At 40.1% G+C, this 18,024-nt stretch overlaps 1 protein-coding gene across 2 annotated transcripts in view; it reads left to right on the top strand.

Annotated features, from left to right (window-relative positions):
• Positions 1–2,373: 2,373 nt before the first annotated feature.
• Positions 2,374–18,024, top strand: part of LOC115167083 (tubby protein-like) — a 115,897-nt gene continuing 100,246 nt past the window's right edge. For both annotated transcript variants that reach the window (XM_029721158.1, XM_029721155.1), the window contains exon 1: positions 2,374–2,637. In XM_029721158.1, the coding sequence (XP_029577018.1) occupies positions 2,582–2,637 (56 nt within the window). In that variant the 5' untranslated portion in view covers positions 2,374–2,581. The remainder of the gene's footprint in view (positions 2,638–18,024) is intronic.

The raw sequence follows: 18,024 nt of genomic DNA, 5'->3' as shown, positions 1-18,024 counted from the left end.
GTTTAAGCTTGGTGGTAGTCATCTCATACATATGAGCTTTGTGGTTTCTTCAGAGCTTTTTTAGAGAGAGATGAACTTACCACTATTACCTTATTGCACGTCATCTCTCTCCCTCTCTACTGTTCCTTAATTTGTTCTCTCTCACTGTCTACACTAGAAGGAGCTGAGATAGGATATATGTTGGGTAGTGCAGTGCCTCTTAAAGTCATAAAACTGTCGATTGGACATATCAGTGATGATGGTGGAGGATATTCCTTGTCTTTTAACATGGTTGAAACTTGAAAACTCAGAATTGAATAGTAATGAAAGACCACACATCAACTGCCAACAAAATACACAAATATCATGTTGTTGTAGGTATTTTATGTTTGAGTGACTCTCTTAATGGATTTCTGCATCCCCTTGGTTACCACTTGGTTTCATATCCTCCACCTGTGTTTTGCTGACTCACTCTACTGTATTCAAAAGCCAAAAATGTGGGCACTAATAAGGACAAGGATTTCAATGGCACCCTTTATTACTGCAAATCACCTAATTAAATCAAAGGGAATTCTGTTCCTCGTTCGCCAGCACCATCATCAATCAGCAGTCATGCTGAGTTTCTCTGGAGGGAGTGGGAGATTTATTTGGAAAGCTTACAAGACATTGTATAATCGTTACATGGCATTGTATAATCTCAACTGTTCACTGGGACACAATTTCCCAGCTGGCTCGTGTTTTTTAAAGTCATGACTCAGTGGGCTACTGCACATCCCCAAACTCTCACGGTTTATCTGAGCTGCCTGTCCCAGTTGTCAGGGAGTCAACCCCTTTTCTATTAGCTTGGGTCGGATTCACCATGCCTCTGAGGGACCCCTATTGAGACTGCCAAGGTCCACCGCCACCCCCTCATAGCGTCTATCCATTGACACTGGGGTTTGGCAGGAGAAAGGGAGGGAGGGTGCCCACTCATCCACACTTCCTAGGCGAATCCCTCTCAATGTCCCAATGAAAGAGCTCCCTTTGCATTTGGCTCAAAGTCGCAGTCCGGAAGGCAGGTATCCAAACCAGCTGCTTTAGAAAATCTGATGACCATTATATGTGTTTTCCACATTCTTGTCACTGACACAGATTTTTGTGTGAACTTTCAATGTACCTCATAATGAGGGACCCTTTATTCATCCGCACACTCTCTTTCAATCCTGCTGTGCTGTTAGAAATGTTGAGGAGAATGTCTGCCTGTAATAAAGCCCTTTTGTGGGGAAAAACGAATTCTGATTGGCTGCCCATTTATGTGAAATACATAGATTAAGGCCTAATGAATTTATTTCAATTGAATGATTTCCTTATATGAACTGTAACTCAGTAAAATCTTTGAAATTGTTGCATGTTGCATTTATATTTTTGTTCAGTATAATTATGTTCTAGTTTGAACTATATGACTGCTACGAATTCTCAACTGTCAATCTGCTTTTTCAATGCCTTTGCTTAGCGACCTTCAAGGCCAATCCTAAGGGACATTGGCTGTCAGGCATTCATCACATCTCTCTCTCTCCCCCTCTGAGCTGTCAAGGAGAGTTTAAGGGATTCAGGGTCAACAGGTTGTATTAAAGGCAATAATAAGCCTATGTGCCAAACACCTCCAGACCCAAAAAGATTAAACCCATGCTTTCTGTAATTGGTTTATGTTGTCAATCAGTGTTAATAAATATATTTGATTTTGCTAGAACAGTGTGTGTGTGTGTGTGTGTGTGTGTGTGTGTGTGTGTGTGTGTGTGTGTGTGTGTGTGTGTGTGTGTGTGTGTGTGTGTGTGTGTGTGTGTGTGTGTGTGTGTGTACGTACAGAAGCAGTGATTTCTCTGTGTTATTGAGGCATTGCTTTTGGTCAATGTTGATTTTCTGAAGCAAAGACAGTTTTACAAAAGGTATGTCTCCCCAGAATACATAGGTATACAAGGCCAAGAAACAACAACAGGTAGCTCTGTCCACTTGTATATGCCTGAAAATGATCTATCATTCACAGTGCAACCAGACAAAAAACATGAATATGTAAGCATGTGTAGGCTATCAATCCTGCCCAAGGAGATAGAGTTCAATACTATCCATTAATAATTAAATAATGATGGTATAAATGGCATGCCAACAAATGGATTTAATAAATCAAATTACAATGCTACACCTTTCCAACATCATCAACAGATGAGACCAACGGGCGTTACAATCTGGGGGACACTGTTACAGAGGGTGGAGATTATACATATTTTCATAAAATGTGATGTTTTTGCTCGTTGTGATGTGAAATTACGCGATGATGTATTTCATCTAAATACATGGCTGCGTGCGCGCAACCAATGGAGCAACCCATGCACTCGTCAAATTATTGACAAGCTTGTCAATTTGCGGGCACTGATTTTTTCCCTTCACATTCCAAATGGTATAGCCTATAGAAAGTGAGTCCCTGAATCGATGTGCACCACATCTCAACTCCCATTCGTTCGAGGAGTAAATGCTAGAACTGTTGAGAAATATCGGCGTGGCATCTAAACCCAGGTTTTATTTTCGTGTCACGTTGAACCCTATTTAGCAACACCTCGTAGAAGTCATGGAAGGAGTCAGCAGCAACAGGAGCATGTCATACAGTCGATGGAGTTATGACAGGTAAGCGCTTATCATTTGTCAACATTTACCTTGTTATGCGAGCTGATATCACCAACTTGCTAGCAGAACCACTCCTTTGCCTTTGTTTAGTGGGCTACTATTGTCATATCTAATCAGAAGTTGGTTGTGATTGATTAACCAACCTACAGAACCAATTAAATACAGTAGCCTAGTCTAGACATATGTATAAATAAATTGGCAGGCGCTGTAATCCTAATATTGATAGAATATGTATCAGGCTGTCATGCAGTCTACACTGTAAATCAGTTGTCATCATGAGGCATTTTGACATTGGCATGACAAATTAATTTGACTTAGATAAGGTGTGTGTGTGTGTGTGTGTGTGTGTGTGTGTGTGTGTGTGTGTGTGTGTGTGTGTCGAAGCAGTGATTTGTCTGTGATACTACAACAATATTGCTTCTGGTCAATGTTGATTTCCTGAAACGAATACAGTGTGAAGGATCCTAGAAGGCTGTACATTCTGTAACTTACATTTTCTGGTTTTTATTTTCCTTTTTTAACTGTGGTCAGATGAAACAGATTTCAGTGTATTTGAGTTGTAGTACGCTTTATCAGCACTCGTACAGTAAGTGGGGAAATAGCTTCTCGTTTAATTTCTGCATCAACCAACTACAGTACAGAGCAATGCTTGCTAGTCTTTATGTTCTGACTATAAGGTCTTTCCTTATTGGTCAGCAAACATGAGCACACACAGTCAGTCAGTAAGCAACATCCCACTGGGCACACACTGGTTATATCAACATTGTTTCCATTTCAATGAAATGATGTTCAACCAACATGGAATAGACGTTGAATTTACGTCTGTGCACAGTGGGATCCTTGTGGCCAGGTTCTCATAAGCTCTTACAGTGTGATTTGTTTTCTAGACACCGTAACTGCGCTGAGATTGCAGCGAGAGCTTCTGGGTCTCGTAGATCTTAATACAATTTCTCTCAGCGCTGTGCTGGGGGGAGATGAAGCTTAAGCCTCTCAGCACGTCTCCTAGGCAGTAACACATTCTTGATGTTTGATGTTTTTGTGTTCATGATATACAATACCAGTCAAAAGTTTGGACACACCTACTCATTCCAGGTTTTTTTATTTTCTTTATTTTTATAATTTTCTACATTGTAGAATAATAATGAACACATCAAAACTATGAAATCACACATATGGAATCATGTGGTAACCCAAAAAGTGTAAACCAAATCAAAATTATATTTGAGATTTGAGATTCTTCAAAGTAACCACCCTTTTCCATGATGACAGCTTTGCACACTCTTGGCATTCTCTCAACCAGCTTCATGAGGTAGTCACCTGGAATGCATTTCAATTAACAGGTGTGGCTTATTAAAAGTTAATTTGTGGAATTTCTTTCCTTAATAAGGAGTTTGAGCCAATCAGTTGTGTTGTCACAAGGTAGGGGGTATACAGAAGATAGCTCTATTTAGTAAAAGACCAAGTCCATATTATGGCAAGAGCAGCTCAAAAATCAAAGAGAAATGACAGTCCATAATTATTGTAAACCTTCTTCGGGATCGGTGTCCCTTCCACTGGACGGTTGAGCTAACGTAGGCTAATGCGATTAGCATGAGGTTGTAAGTAACAAGAACATTTCCCAGGACATAGACATATCAGATATTGTCAGAAAGTTTGAATTCTTGTTAATCTAACTGCACTGTCCAATTTACAGTAGCTATTACAGGGAAATAATACCATGCTATTGTTTGAGGAGAGTGCACAATTTTGAACATAAAGTTATTAATAAACAAATTAGGCACATTGGGCAGTCTTCATACAAAATGTTGAACAGAAATGCAATGGTTCATTGGATCAGTCAAAAAGTTGCACATACACTGCTGGAATCTAGTGGCCAAAGTCTAAATTGTGCCTGGGCATAAATAATACATTATGGCCTTTCTCTTGCATTTCAAAGATGATGGTACAAAAAAAAGTTTTTTTTCCCCTTTGTATTATCTTTTACCAGATGTAATGTGTTTATTCTCCTACATTCCTTGAACATTTCCACAAACTTCAAAGTGTTTTCTTTCAAATGGTACCAATAAAATGCATATCCTTGCTTCAGGGCCTGAGCTACAGGCAGTTAGATTTGCGTATATCATTTTAGGCGAAAATTGAAAAAAAGGGGCAGATCCTTAAGAGATACTTTAAGACATGAAGGTCAGTCAATGTGGAAAATGTCAAGAACTTTGAATGTTTCTTCAAGTGCAGTCGCAGAAACCATCAAGCGCGATGATGAAACGGGCTCTCATGAGGACCGCCACAGGAAAGGAAGACCCAGAGTTACCTCTGCTACAGAGGATAAGTTTATTAAATAAATGCTTCACAGAGTTCAAGTAACAGACACATCTCAACATCACCTGTTCAGAGGAGACTGCGTGAATCAGGCCTTCATGGTCGAATTACTGCTAAGAAACCACTACTAAAGGATACCAATAATAAGAAGAAACTTGCTTGGGCCAAGAAACACGAGCAATGGACATTAGGCCGATGGAAATCTGTTCTTTGGTCTGATGAGTCCAAATGTGAGATTTTTGGTTCCAACTGCCGTGTCTTTGTGAGACGCAGAGTAGGTGAACAGATGATCTCCACATGTGTGGTTCCCACCATGAAGCATGGAGGAGGAAGTGTGATGGTGTGGGGGTGCTTTGCTGGTGACACTGTCTGATTTATTTAGAATTCAAGGCACACTTAACCAGTATGGCTACCACAGCATTCTGCAGCGATGCGCCATCCCATCTGGTTTGGGCTTAGTGGGACTACCATTTGTTTTTCAACTGGACAATGACCCAACACACACCTCCAGGCTGTGTAAGGGCTATTATATTTTGATTTGTTTAATCCATTTTTGGTTACATGATTCCATGTGTTATTTCATAGTTTTGATGTCTTCACTATTATTCTACAATGTAGAAAATAGTACAAATAAATAAAAACCTTTGAATGAGTAGGTACTGTAGATGACATGCAAAGGAATAGAGGCAGGTTGCTCTGCTCCTAAAATGTGACTGAGAGATATGTAATGGTTTGTTGTGTGGAGAGATGCCAGAAGCCATTCATTACTGTGGTGCTTGATCCATGTTTGACACGCTAGTGATATCTGTATGCAGTACACATGAAATGGCACTCCATACAGACATGTGTCACACGAGTACAGTCATAAAAAGGCAGCTGACACAAACAACAAACATCAACATCCACAGTTAATAACCCACTTACAAACTAAACAGCAGCTCTTGTATGTACAGTAGATTGAATGTGAATTTATTCTGGCTACGATACTATGGGTATGGTATGTTTATATGTAAGTAATGATTGCTCCAGCTTCTATGCAGTGCATCTCTCACTGTTAGAAGAGAATTTGGTCCCGATTCAAAATGCTTACATTTTTCATTCCAATTTATGAGTTCCCTCTGGCTGGTCTCAGGTTCATTAGAAAATGTTTCTGGGCCTCATGCAGACTCGAAGGTGCTACTATGGTTTGAATATGCTCTGCTCATGGACCAGGTGTGTGTTTGTTCAGGCATTGTAATTCATGGCTGTGCCTGCGAAGGTAGGAGCAGTGCACCCACATTGTGTTAGTTCAACAGGCCAGGCAGCCAGTAAACAACAACCACAGAGACATAGAGAGATACTATTCAACGAGAGGAGGGGATCACATTCTCACAGATCGTGTTTTAATAATTATTGTGTGTCTGCTGTAATAATCTACATAAATGCCAGGAGATCTCATTAGTCTCTGATTTGGTATCGCCTCACATGGTACATTGCAGTTTTACAGCACTTCTTTATGGACCTCTAACAATTCCTTCTTTACAGAAGGAACCAATTACATATCAATTATTTAATGCAATAATGAAGCCAGGACTGCAATAAAGTGCATTACTGCAGGGGCAAACTTTAAGTAATCATTTTATGTTTTTTGGGTTAGTGAGTAGTGTTGGTGAGAGTGGCCATTTTCTGTGTGTGCTGCCATTGTATTTCTGAGAACATCTCTGGGGGTTAATGCACTGTTGGAGAATGGATGGTCCACGCTGCACACCTGCTCCTGCGTCACAGATGAATGGGTGATGACACGGGGTACCAATGTGTGAGATCTCACATCCATAAGCTGTGTAGTGGAGGGGAAGGATACACACACACACACACACAGAGAGACACTGTGGGCACTAGGCTAGGCAGACATAAAATATTAACAGCCATAATTTATATGTTGTAACGTCAATAATGACATACTGTGCATAGTACATTAAATACACGAACACATGCACATACATATTACTGTGTGTACTAACATATAAACTTTGGTACAAGTTCATATGCTATGTCGAGACTGATCTAAAGACCGGAAGCACCATTTACTTGAATCTTTCAACCCCTTTTCCATCCTAAAAATTTGGAATAAGCAAAGGCTTTGATTTCTGGTCAAACAGATGGAGAAGGGGTGTCACGGTTGTCGTCGGTAATGGAGGACCAAAACGCAGCAGGTATGTGTATGCTCATCTTGATGTTTATTTACTTTCAAAAAGAATATCAAAATAACAAAACCACGAGAACGAACGAAATGAACGAATAACAACAAACAGTCTGGCAAAGCATAAGGCTCAACACAGAACAATCTCCCACAAAATACAAGACAAACACACCCAACTAATATAGGACTTCCAATCAAAGGCAACACCAAACAGCTGCCTTCAATTGGAAGTCCAACCCCAATTAACTCAACATAGAAACACACACACTAGACTAACCATAGAATACATGAAAACCAAACAGTGCCCAAAAACCCCGGAATACTTAAATCAAATGCCCCTTCAACAAACACACCACCCCGAACCACATAAAACGAATACCCTCTGCCACGTCCTGACCAAACTACAATACCAATTAACCTTATACTGGCCAGGACGTGACAAGGGGTCTTAGAATACATCTACCAGAAAAAGTCCTAAAAGGTTTTACCAAATATATCAAAGACCCTTACCAACTAATATCAACACATATTTAATTTTGGATACATTTTTCTGCCTTCTGTAAGTTTAAGAAACTTTGCCTTGTAGCTTGAAATTCCATTACAGCATGTGGGTTTTTGATATCTTTAAGATATTTTCTAATTTCTCTCCATCATGAGGAGGGATGATAATGAAAGTTCACAGAAGTAAAGGTAGACCTATCAATTAGATAGTGTTTTTACTGATATCAATTTTGTTTATGAATTATTAAGTGATTAGAACTCAATTTCGTTACCAAATCGGATTGAATTGACTACAATGGGAAATCATAGTAGTCATAAACCACAGTTGGGTTCACAAGTTTGGACTAGAGGTCGACCGATGTTTATTTTTATTTATTTATTTTTTATTCAGCCGATTTCAAGTTTTCATAACAATCGGTAATCGGCCTTTTTGGACGCCGATTACATTGCAATCCACGAGGAGACTGCATGGCAGGCTGACCACCTGTTACGCGAGTGCAGCATCAAAAGGACCTTGTGGATGCAAGGAGCCATGGTAAGTTGTTAGCTAGCATTGAACTTATCTTATAAAAAAACAATCAATCAATCTTCACATAATCACTAGTTAACTACACATGGTTGATGATATTGCTAGGTTAACTAACTTGTTCTGCGTTGCATATAATCAATGTGGTGCCTGTTAATTTATCATCGAATCACAGCCTTCTTCAACTTGATGATTTAACAAAAGCGCATTTGCGAAATAAAGCACAATTGTTGCAATAATGTACCCAACCATAAACATCAATGCCTGTCTTAAAATCAATACACAAGTATATATTTTTTAAACCTGCATATGTAGTTAAAAGAAATTCATGTTAGCAGGCAATATTAACTAGGGAAATTGTGTCACTTCTCTTGCGTTCAGTGCAAGCTGAGTTGGGGTATATGCAGAAGTTTGGGCTGCCTGGCTCGTTTTTCAAACTGTTGAAAGGCCATTTATTCCTAACAAAGACCGTAATTAATTTACCAGAATTGTACATAATTATGACATCACATTGTAGGTTGTGCAATGTAACAGCAATATTTAGACTTAGGGAGGCCACCCGTTAGATAAAATACGTAACGGTTCCGTATTTCACTGAAAGAATAAACGTTTTGTTTTCGAAACTATAGTTTACGGATTGGACCATATTAATGACCTAAGGCTTGTGTTTATTATATTATAATTAAGTATATGATTTGATAGAGCAGTCTGACTGAGCGGTGGTAGGCACCAGCAGGCTCGTAAGCATTCATTCAAACAGCAGCTCTTAGCAATGCTGGGATGCACCGCGCTGTTTATGACTTCAAGCCTATCAACCCCCGAGATTAGGCTGGCAATACCAAAGTGCTTATAAGAACATCCAATACTCAAACGTATATGAAATACAAATGGTATAGAGAGAAATAGTCCTATAATAACTACAACCTACAACGTCTTACCTGGGAATATTGAAGACTCATGTTAAAAGGAACCACCAGCTTTCATATGTTCTCATGTTCTGATCAAGGAACTTAAATGTTAGCTTTTTTACATGGCACATATTGCACGTAATACTTTCTTCTCCAACAGTGTGTTTTTGCATTATTTAAACCAAATTGAACATGTTTCATTATTTATTTGAGACTAAATTGATTTTCTTTATGTATTATATTAAGTTAAAATAAGTGTTCATTGTTAATTCAGTGTTGTTGTAATTGTCATTTATTACAAATATATAAAAATCGTCCGATTTAATCGGTACCAGCTTTTTTTGGTCGGTATCGGCGTTGAAAAATCATAATCGGTCGACCTCTAGTTTGGACAGTACAGAAAATAAAAGTACAGTACTGTAGAGTTTAGTACAGTACACAGTAGATTAACTAGAGTTCAGTACACTATTATACTGAACTGTACTGAACTCTACTCTGCTGTGCTGTACTCTATTGTACTCTTCTGAGCTCTACTGTGATGTACTTGATGTCCAAACTTGTGAAACATAGATATCTAGGATTGGTTCAGATTTGGTCCGGACCAACCAAATTTGGTCTTGTTTGGGGGCAGAGCTCGTTAAAATAATAGCCAGTGTGTAGAATAATACCCAAATATGCAAAGGAGGATATTGTATATTTATACAGCCTTCCATGTGGCTCAGTTGGTAGAGCATGGTGTTTGCAACGCCAGCATGGTGTGTGCAACGCCAGGGTTGTGGGCTCGATTCCCACGGGGGGCCAGTACAAAACAAAAAAAAAAAAATGCATGAAATTAAATGTAGGCATTCACTACTGTAAGTTGCTCTGGATAAGAGCGTCTGCTAAATGACAAAAATGTAATGTAAAATGTACCTATTTAGGATAGATCACCATGAAGAGAATAACATTCATAGCCATAATTATGCATTTCTGTGTCGTACAGATCAGGGACCAATGATGAAATTCTGTTACTGCAATTCCAGTACCAGATGTAAATCCACTTCACTTACTGTAGTACAATAACCAAAATAGATTTTTTTAAAGCCAATGTGTGATGTCATAGCTGACACCATTCTATCTGCAGACATGTTGAATCATTTGGAGCAGATATTAAACTAACGTGGACATAAACTTTTTGAGAATTTACTGAAACTTTATCTGCACAGTTCTTCCACTAAATTCGTTTTTGTAAAATGTTCAGTGTAAATTGGTCAAAGTAGTCATTGTGCATAGAGGTGTATGGTTTAAACTTTTAAATCAATGGTTTGTTTTGGCATACATTTTAAGTGAAAAATGTAGTTACAGTGGAATTGCCCACAAGTAATTAGAGGCCTCTGCTGTATCAGATGTGAGTTTTGACACTATGGATCGCCTGCGAAGGTCGACAGTTTATCTTCCACGTCCTCCTCCCTATCGCTGAATTTATATGCGTCAAAGTAAATAAGTGTCTGTCAGTTCCACTCTGAGTCGATAAGAGGCAGAGGGGGAGAGAGGGGTGCCTGGGTTGGGGAGAGAGGGGTGCCTGGGTTGGGGAGAGAGGGGTGCCTGGGTTGGGGAGAGAGGGGGCCTATGGTGAATCACTAAAACAATGCAGAAATACACTACGGAAAAAAGAAGGAACATCACGTCAGAAATCAGCTCAATGTAATTGAAGAATCCATAGACTCTAACCACTTCTGGGAAAATTGGAAAACACTAAACAAACAACAACACAAATAATTATCTATCCAAAATGGAGATGTATGGGTAAACCACTTCTCCAATCTTTTTGGCTCTATAACTAAGAACAAACAGCAAAAACATATACATGATCAAATACAAATCTTAGAATTAACTATTAAAGACTAATCCAATTACCTTGAATTCTCAAATTACCTTGAATGAACTACAGGACAAAATAAAAAACCCTCCAACCCAAAAAGGCCTGTGGTGTTGATGGTATCCTCAATGAAATTATCAAATATACAGACAACAAATTCCAATTGGCTATACTAAAACTCTAACATCATCCTTAGCTCTGGCATCTTCCCCAATATTTGGAACCAAGGGACTGATCACCCCAATCCATAAAAGTGGAGACACATTTGACCCCAATAACTACAGTTGGCTATGCGTCAACAGCAACCTTGGGAAAATCCTCTGCATTATCATTAACAGCAGACTCGTACATTTCCTCAGTGAAAACAATGTAATTTGCTTTTTCTAAATTATCGTACGACAGACCATGTATTCGCCCTGCACACCCTAATTAACAAACAAACAAACCAAAACAAAGGCAAAGTCTTCTCATGCTTTGTTGATTTCAAAAAAGCCTTCGACTCAATTTGGCATGAGGGTCTGCTATTCAAATTGATGGAAAGTGGTGTTGGGGGAAAAACATACACCATTATAAAATCCATGTACACAAACAAGTGTGCGGTTAAAATAGGCAAAAAACACAAACATTTCTTCCCACAGGGCCTTAGGGTGAGACAGGGATGCAGCTTAAGCCCCACCCTCTTCAACATGTATATCAACGAATTGACGAGGGCACTAGAAAAGTCTGCAGCACCCGGCCTCACCCTACTAGAATCTGAAGTAAAATGTCTACTGTTTGCTGATCATCTGGTGCTTCTGTCACCAACCAAAGAGGGCCTATAGCAGCACCTAGATCTTCTGCACAGATTCTGTCAGACCTGGGTCATGACAGTAAATCTCTAAGACCAAAGTAATGGTGTTCCAATAAAGGTTGTCGCCAGGACCACAAATACAAATTCCATCTAGACACCGTTGCCCTAGAGCACACAAAAAACTATACATATCTTGGACTAAACATCAGCGCCACAGGTAACTTCCACAAAGCTGTGAACGATCTGAGAGACAAGGCAAGAAGGGCATTCTATGCCATCAAAAGGAACATAAAATTCGACATACCAATTAGGATCTGGCTAAAACTACTTGAATCAGTTATAGAAGCCATTGCCATTTATGGTTGTGAGGTCTGGGGTCCGCTCACCAACTAAGAATTCACAAAATGGGACAAACACCAAATTGAGACTGCATGCAGAATTCTGTAAAAATATCCTCCGTGTACAATGTAGAACACCAAATAATGCATGCAGAGCAGAATTAGGCCGATTCCCGCTAATTATCAAAATCCAGAAAAGAGCCGTTAAATTCTACATCCACCTAAAAGGAAGCGATTCCCAAACCTTCCATAACAAAGCCATCACCTACAGAGAGATGAACCTGGAGAAGAGTCCCCTAAGCAAGCTGGTCCTGGGGCTCTGTTCACAAACACAAACAGAGCCCCAGGACAGCAACACAATTAGACCCAACCAAATAATGAGAAAACAAAAAGATAATTACTTGACACATTGGAATGAATTAACAAAAGAACAGCAAACTAGAATGCTATTTGGCCATAAACAGAGAGTACACAGTGGCAGAATACCTGACCCCTGTGACTGACCCAAACTTAATGAACGCTTTGACCTTGTACAGACTCAGTGAGCATAGCCTTGCTATTGAGAACGGCCGCCGTAGGCAGACCTGGCTCTCAAGAGAAGACAGGCTATGTGCACACTGCCCACAAAATGAGGTGGAAACTGAGCTGCACTTCCTAACCTGTTGTCTAATGTATGACCATATTAGAGACCCTTATTTCTCTCAGATTACACAGATCCACAAAGAATTCAAAAACAACAAATCCAATTTTGATGAACTCCCATATCTACTGGGTGAAATACCACAGTGTGCCATCACAGCAGCAAGATGTGTTGCCACAAGATAAGGTCAACCAGTGAAGAACAAACATCATTGTAAATACAACCCATATTTATGCTTATTTATTTTCCCTTTTGTACTTTAACCATTTGTACATCGTTACAACACTGTATGTATACATAATATGACATTTGTAATGTCTTTTATTCTTTTGGAACTTCTGTGAGTGTAATGTTTACTGTTCATTTTTGTTTATTTCACTCTTGTATATTTTCTACTTTACTTGCTTTGGCAATGTTAACATATGTTTCCCATGCCAATAAAGCCCCTTTAATTGAATTTTGAGGGGGCCTGGGTTGGAGAGAGTGGGCCTGGGTTAGGGAGGGAGGCGGCCTAGGTCGGAGAGAGGGGGCCTGGGTTAGGGAGAGAGTGGGCCTGGGTTAGGGAGGGAGGCGGCCTAGGTCGGAGAGAGGGGGCCTGGGTTGGAGAGAGGGGGCCTGGGTTGGAGAGAGGGGGCCTGGGTTAGGGAGAGAGGCGGCCTAGGTCGGAGAGAGGGGGCCTGGGTTGAACAGAGAGTGAGGGAGACAGAAGGGGCTGGGTTTGGACACAAGCGGGCAGATTTATAGGGGTTACATATTAGAGACTGTTTTCAAAATATTCCCTCTGCTGCTGCTGCAAGGCCCAGACTGAATTCTGCTCTGTCAGTGCCATACACAGGTCGGTGTGTGTTATTATTGTATTTTTTTTATTTCACCTTTATTTAACCAGGTAGGCCATTTGAGAACAAGTTCTCATTTACAACTGCGACCTGGCCAAGATAAAGCAAAGCAGTGTGACACAAACAACACAGTTACACATGGAATAAACAAACGTACAGTCAATAACACAATAGAAAAGTTTATATACAGTGTGTGCAAATTAAGTAAGATTAGGGAGGTAAGGCAATAAATAGGCCATAGTGGCAAAATAATTACAATTTAGCAATTAAACACTGGAGTGATAGATGTGCAGAAGATGAATGTGCAAGTAGAGATACTGGCGTGCAAAGGAGAAAAAAATAACAATATGGGGATGAGGTAGTTGGGTGGGCTATTTACAGATGGGCTATGTACAGGTGCAATGATCTGTAAGCTGCTCTGACAGCTGATGCTTAAAGTTAGTGAGGGCGATATGAGTCTCCAGCTTCACTGATTTTTGCAATTCGTTCCAGTCATTGGCAGCAGAGAACTGGAAGGAAAGGCAGCCAAAGGAGGAGTTGGCTTTGGGGGTGACCAGTGAAATATACCTGCTGGAGTGTGTGCTACGGGTGGGTGCTGCTATGATGACCAGTGAGCTGAGATAAGGCGGGGCTTTACCTAGCAAAGACTTATAGATGATCTGGAGCCAGTGTGTTTGGCGACGAATATGAAGCGAGGGCCAGCCAACGAGAGCATACAGGTCGCAGTGGTGGGTAGTATATGGGGTATTGGTGACAAAACGGATGGCACTGTGATAGACTGCATCCAATTTGCTGAGTAGAGTGTTGGAGGCTATTTTGTAAATGACATCGCCGAAGTCAAGGATCGGTAGGATAGTCAGTTTTGCGAGGGTATGTTTGGCAGCATGAGTGAAAGATGCTTTGTTGCGAAATAGGAATCTGATTCTAGATTTAATTTTGGATTGTAGATGCTTAATGTGAGTCTGGAAGGAGAGTTTACAGTCTAACCAGACACCTAGGTATTTGTAGTTGTCCACATATTCTAAGTCAGAACCGTCCAGAGTAGTGATGCTGGATGGGCGGGCAGGTGCGGGCAGCGATCGGTTGAAGAGCATGCATTTAGTTTTACTTGCATTTAAGAGCAGTTAAAGGCCACGGAAGGAAAGTTGTATGGCATTGAAGCTCATCTGGAGGTTTGTTAACACAGTGTCCAAAGAAGGGCCAGAAGTATACAGAATGGTGTCGTCTGCATAGAGGTGGATCAGAGAATCAGCAGCAGCATCAAGAGCGATATCATTGATGTATACAGAGAAAAGAGTCGGCCCGAGTATTGTGTGTCTGTGTGTGAGAGTGAGGTCAGGGCTCTGCTGGGGCCATTAGCTAGGGTTTTGATTGCAAACACATCACTGATGGATAATATCTGGTGGTTGTAATATCAATGTCTCAATGTAGGTCCTATGTTGAGAACTGTTCCAGTAACTGGCCCTAGCAGTATATAGAGCACTCAATAGGTCTTAATCCAGTTCCCTGAGGCTTCACATCAAGGGTCATGGCATTGATGATCAATCATTTCCAGTTGCAATCTTCAAGGCTTCAAAACACAGCCCCCCAGGAATGTATAGTTTTAAGCTCCTGTAACCATATGCTTTCTGAGTTTAGTTGGGTTAACACAAAGTCCATGAGGTTTGGATATGATTTCCTCAGAGCATAAAGCTGTATAATGTTTGGGTCATTGTCTATCAGTAGTTAATTGAAGCCTATCCTCCTACCCTCTATTACCTCTAATTGGATCCCGTCTGATGAATCTATTGGAAGGGGAGAGAGGGCTTGTCGTCAGCAAAGTTATTGTTCCGGAAGTAATGAATTTTGAGACCAAGATACCACTGAGGTGAGCAGCTGTCTGCTATCACCTGTCTTTCTACTAGATAGCTAGTGTGAATAAGAAGCATTACCACTGAGACTGTTCTGGGAACTGCTGCTATGCTCTGAGGAGTGCGCTACACATCAGTAACTATATCTCCCAATCAGATAGTGGTGGTTGAAGTGGAAATGCTTTTTACCAATGTATTGTTTAGGGAGGAACACTGCATATATTAGATTAATTAAATATTCAAATGTGGATCTAATAAGCAGCTGGAGACAACCATGTTCACAGACTTTGCCTTTGGCTTTTATAAAACGGCACTGTATTTCAGTTTATACTATGGTTTACCAATAAGGTCTGAAATATCCTATTTATCTTTTACATGCAAAACTACAGTAATGTTTCTATCCTCACAACCTAATTTTACAGTCTAAGATAAAGATTCACCCAGCTGGCTGTAGAGCACAGCTCCAGACTGGTCTGGTTGGCAGTACATTCATATGATGAATGTTTTTTAAATGCAGCATCTTGCCAGCAGCTATCAAAATATATTAGAATTCCTGGGTAGCTGTATGCGTTTTTATGTCAGCCTCTGAGAGGAGTGGGATTTAAGTGATGCTTAACTCCGTTTCCCTAGCAGCTCTAAGATGCTGCCGTCAGGAGAAGCAGGCAGAGGCAGGGACAGTCTGACAGACCTTCATATCTTACCTGTGTGACAGGACTATGACCACGACTATAGGGCTGATGTGCTTTAGGAGATGAATGTATGTCTGTTTTCTAGGACCTTTCCACAGGGTTTGAATATTTCCCCATCATCCTCCATCTGACTGTATTGTGATACTCTCATACGCTTATAGTGTCATACTCTCATACACTACCTCACTTTCCCAACCTCAAAACATACATTGATATCAATCTGGTGGCATGGCAGAAAGGAAGTCATTGTTCTGTTTGGTCCTTTACTTAAGATTAGAGGTCGACCGATTATGATTTTTCAACGCCAATACCGATAAAATCCGATTCCGATACCGATTTAATCGGCCGATTTTTGTTTATTTTATTTATTTCTTTATTTGTAATAATGACAATTACAACAATACTGAATTAACACTTATTTTAACTTAATATAATGCATCAATAAAATCAATTTAGTCTCAAATAAATAATGAAACATGTTCAATTTGGTTTAAATAATGCAAAACAAAGTGTTGGAGAAGAAAGTAAAAGTGCAATATGTGCCATGTAAGAAAGCTAACGTTTAAGTGCCTTGCTCAGAACATGGGAACATATGAAAGCTGGTGGTTCCTTTTAACATGAGTCTTCAATATTCCCAGGTAAGAAGTTTTAGGTTGTAGTTATTATAGGAATTATAGGACTATTTCGCTCTATACGATTTGTATTTCATATACCTTTGACTATTGGATGTTCTTATAGGCACTTTAGTATTGCCAGTGTAACAGTATAGCTTCCGTCCCTCTCCTCGCTCCTACCTGGGCTCGAACCAGGAACACATCGACAACAGCCACCCTCGAAGCAGCGTTACCCATGCAGAGCAAGGTGAACAACTACTCCAAGTCTCAGAGCGAGTGACGTTTGAAACGCTATTAGTGCGCACCCGCTAACTAGCTAGCCATTTCACATCGGTTCCACCAGCCTAATATTGGGAGTTGATAGGCTTGAAGGGGTGGGTATAATTTGTGGAACGTTCCAACAGGAATCTGTTCCAAAAAACGTGAAGTAAAAGGTTGCCAACCAACAACGCATACAAAGTAGCAACGCATACTAGCTAACTAGCTGCCGAATAGGCATCAACTCACCACGTAGCTTATTCTTAATGTTTGTCCATAGACAACCAGAGTGAGGACAGACATTTTTCGCAATAGACGATGAGTGATGAGTGAAAAACGCAATGAAATAGACCACTCCCTACCCGGTATCTTATTCTGCCGCTATACAACTTTGTATGCGTTGCTTTTTGGCAACCTTGTTATTTACGACGTTTTTGTAATAGATTCCTGTTGGAACGTTCCACAAATTATATTAAATTATAGTTGATAGGCTTGAAGTCATAAACAGCGCAATGCTTGAAGCACAGCGAAGAGCTGCTGGAAAAATGCACGAAAGTGCTGTTTGAATGAATGCTTACGAGCCTGCTGGTGCCTACCACCACTCAGTCAGACTGCTCTATCAAATCATAGACTTAATTATAATAGAATAAACACACAGAAATACGAGCCTTAGGTCATTAATATGGTTGAATCCGGAAACTATCATCTCGTTTTTTCTTTCAGTGAAATATGGAACCATTCTGTATTTTATCTAACGGGTGGCATCCCTAAGTCTAAATATTCCTGTTACATTGCACAACCTTCAATGTTATGTCATAATTATGTAAAATTCTGGCAAATTAGTTCGCAATGAGCCAGGCAGCCCAAACTGTTGCATATACCCTAACTCAGCGTGCAATGAACGCTAGAGATGTGACACAATTTCATGTTATCCGGCAATATTAACTAAATATGCAGGTTTAAAAATATTTAGTTGTGTATTGATTTTAAAGAATGGCATTGATGTTTATGGTTAGGTACATTGGTGCAACGACAGTGCTTTTTTTACAAATGCGCTTGTTAATTCATCACCCGTTTGTCGAAG

This window comes from Salmo trutta, chromosome 29 (genome assembly GCF_901001165.1).
Source record: "Salmo trutta chromosome 29, fSalTru1.1, whole genome shotgun sequence".
Taxonomy (NCBI): domain Eukaryota; kingdom Metazoa; phylum Chordata; class Actinopteri; order Salmoniformes; family Salmonidae; genus Salmo; species Salmo trutta.
Note: the sequence above shows the minus strand (reverse complement) of the source record. Positions and strands in the feature narration are given on the sequence as shown.